This window comes from Trichoplax adhaerens, genomic scaffold (genome assembly GCF_000150275.1).
Source record: "Trichoplax adhaerens TRIADscaffold_6 genomic scaffold, whole genome shotgun sequence".
Lineage (NCBI taxonomy): Eukaryota > Metazoa > Placozoa > Uniplacotomia > Trichoplacea > Trichoplacidae > Trichoplax > Trichoplax adhaerens.
Window position 1 is genome coordinate 4,234,528 of NW_002060948.1, and position 1,790 is coordinate 4,236,317.

The window sequence follows — 1,790 nt, forward strand, 5'->3', positions numbered from 1 at the left end:
TTTATGGCGCTAACATATCGTAAGCCATTACTGTAGGTAGGGCATACAAAAGGAATACCTAACAATTTCCAATCTATCGCGGTTTTGCTCATCTTTGTTATTGAAAGGTTTCTCATCCACTGCCATAATAAATTGGGTTACTATCTAATCGTATTGATCAATTTAATCGAAATGCGCAGAAAATCAGACATTATTTAATCCTGATTACATGGACGAAGTCGTATAGTTATGGTACTGCTATTCGTTGTTCTAATCGATTCGCTTTAGTGTTGTTTATTATAAGTAAGGTAATTATACCCTTTATCAAAAGATTTTTCATTCACTGCTTTAGTAATATTGATGCTGATGTGATTTGTGTGGATAAAGTTGCTGTTTTCCAAGTTACTCATTGATAGGTGCATGGCATCTTGATGTTGACGACGACAGCATGTCGCTATCATGTCTTGACGAAGACTTTTATTAAAAATAAGATAAACAATTGGATTGATAAAAGCAGTTAACATGATGGGCACGGTAGAAAATCCTGCAATAGTTCCTTCAAAAATTTTACCACTTGCTCTTAATGACATAAAATTGGCACCAGTATAGATGAGACCTAATGTTGTAGCCCAATATGGCCACGTTGCTAAGATAAAAATGACTGTAATACCAATTATTAAACGTATTGCTGATTTTCTCATTTCCTTATAAGCTCGCCGTTGTTCTTGTGTACTTACTCCAGGTCGAGTCATATTTTTTAATTTACTGATGACTTGGCAGTAGAAAATTAAAATCACAATGATTGGTAAGAGATAAAAGATAATTATGATCATGGTATAAATAACTTGAACACTGACTAAACCTAGTTTGTATGATAAATCACAAGTAAATGGGAAATAAGGGTCTACGATAGTTGTCACCGATATTAATACTCCAACAATTGTACCAAGAAGCCATGATAAAATAATGTAATATTTAATTCTTCGATTATGACTTCTTTCATTCGACAACGGAGTTATAATTCTTTTGTAGCGATCATAGCTTATAAAAGTTAATGTAACTATGGAGGTACCATAATTTGTACCAATTAAGAAAAAGGAAATATGGCAGTTAACAGACATAACTAATATCGGTAATGATATTTTAATGTAAATAAATTGTAAGATACCGAAAAATAATAACGAAAGGCTATATAAAAGATCAGCAACAGCTAAGTTAGCTATTAATATAAATGATGCTACGTGCATTCGTTTAATATACCAAACAGTAACAATAGTCCATGTTTGAAATATAATTCCAATAATACCACAAATCATAGTAATAATAGCAAATAGGCCATAAGATTGCTGAATTTGTTGTAATTGTATGGGGTTAGTTGAATTTGTTAATGCCGATGCTGCAGCTTGTATTTCCATATTTTTGGGGAATTTAATTTTTGGTAGTAATAACGATAATCTGATCTACCTAAATGATCGGTATAAAGAAAATCTGTAAACTGCATTGATTTATAGTACCATCAATTCCTTTTGTAGATATCATCAGGCCATTGTTTAAAGATGAACTAATACATTATGAGCAATTCATGAACAACTGTTTAATTATTAATCAATACGTTGAATAAGTCGTAATAACGTCTGAGATTGGATCAAGGAAAAACCAATGTCAATGCACTATATTAATATTGTCAATGTTATGCAAGAATAGCAAATAGATCATTCAGTTCTCATTTAAGTTTTAATCTTATTTTTTATATACTAACATTCGTTTTAAGTTATTCTATATTAAAAATATTAGAAAACCAAAAATGAAAT

The 1,790-nt window shown here is 30.7% G+C and overlaps 1 protein-coding gene across 1 annotated transcript; it reads right to left on the bottom strand.

The window, feature by feature from the left end:
- Positions 1–263: 263 nt before the first annotated feature.
- Positions 264–1,394, bottom strand: TRIADDRAFT_57587 (uncharacterized protein; the record flags this gene model as incomplete). Its single annotated transcript, XM_002113757.1, has 1 exon — positions 264–1,394. One exon carries the CDS (start codon positions 1,392–1,394, stop codon positions 264–266), a length of 1,131 nt encoding a protein of 376 aa, XP_002113793.1.
- Between the last annotated feature and the right edge of the window lie 396 nt (positions 1,395–1,790).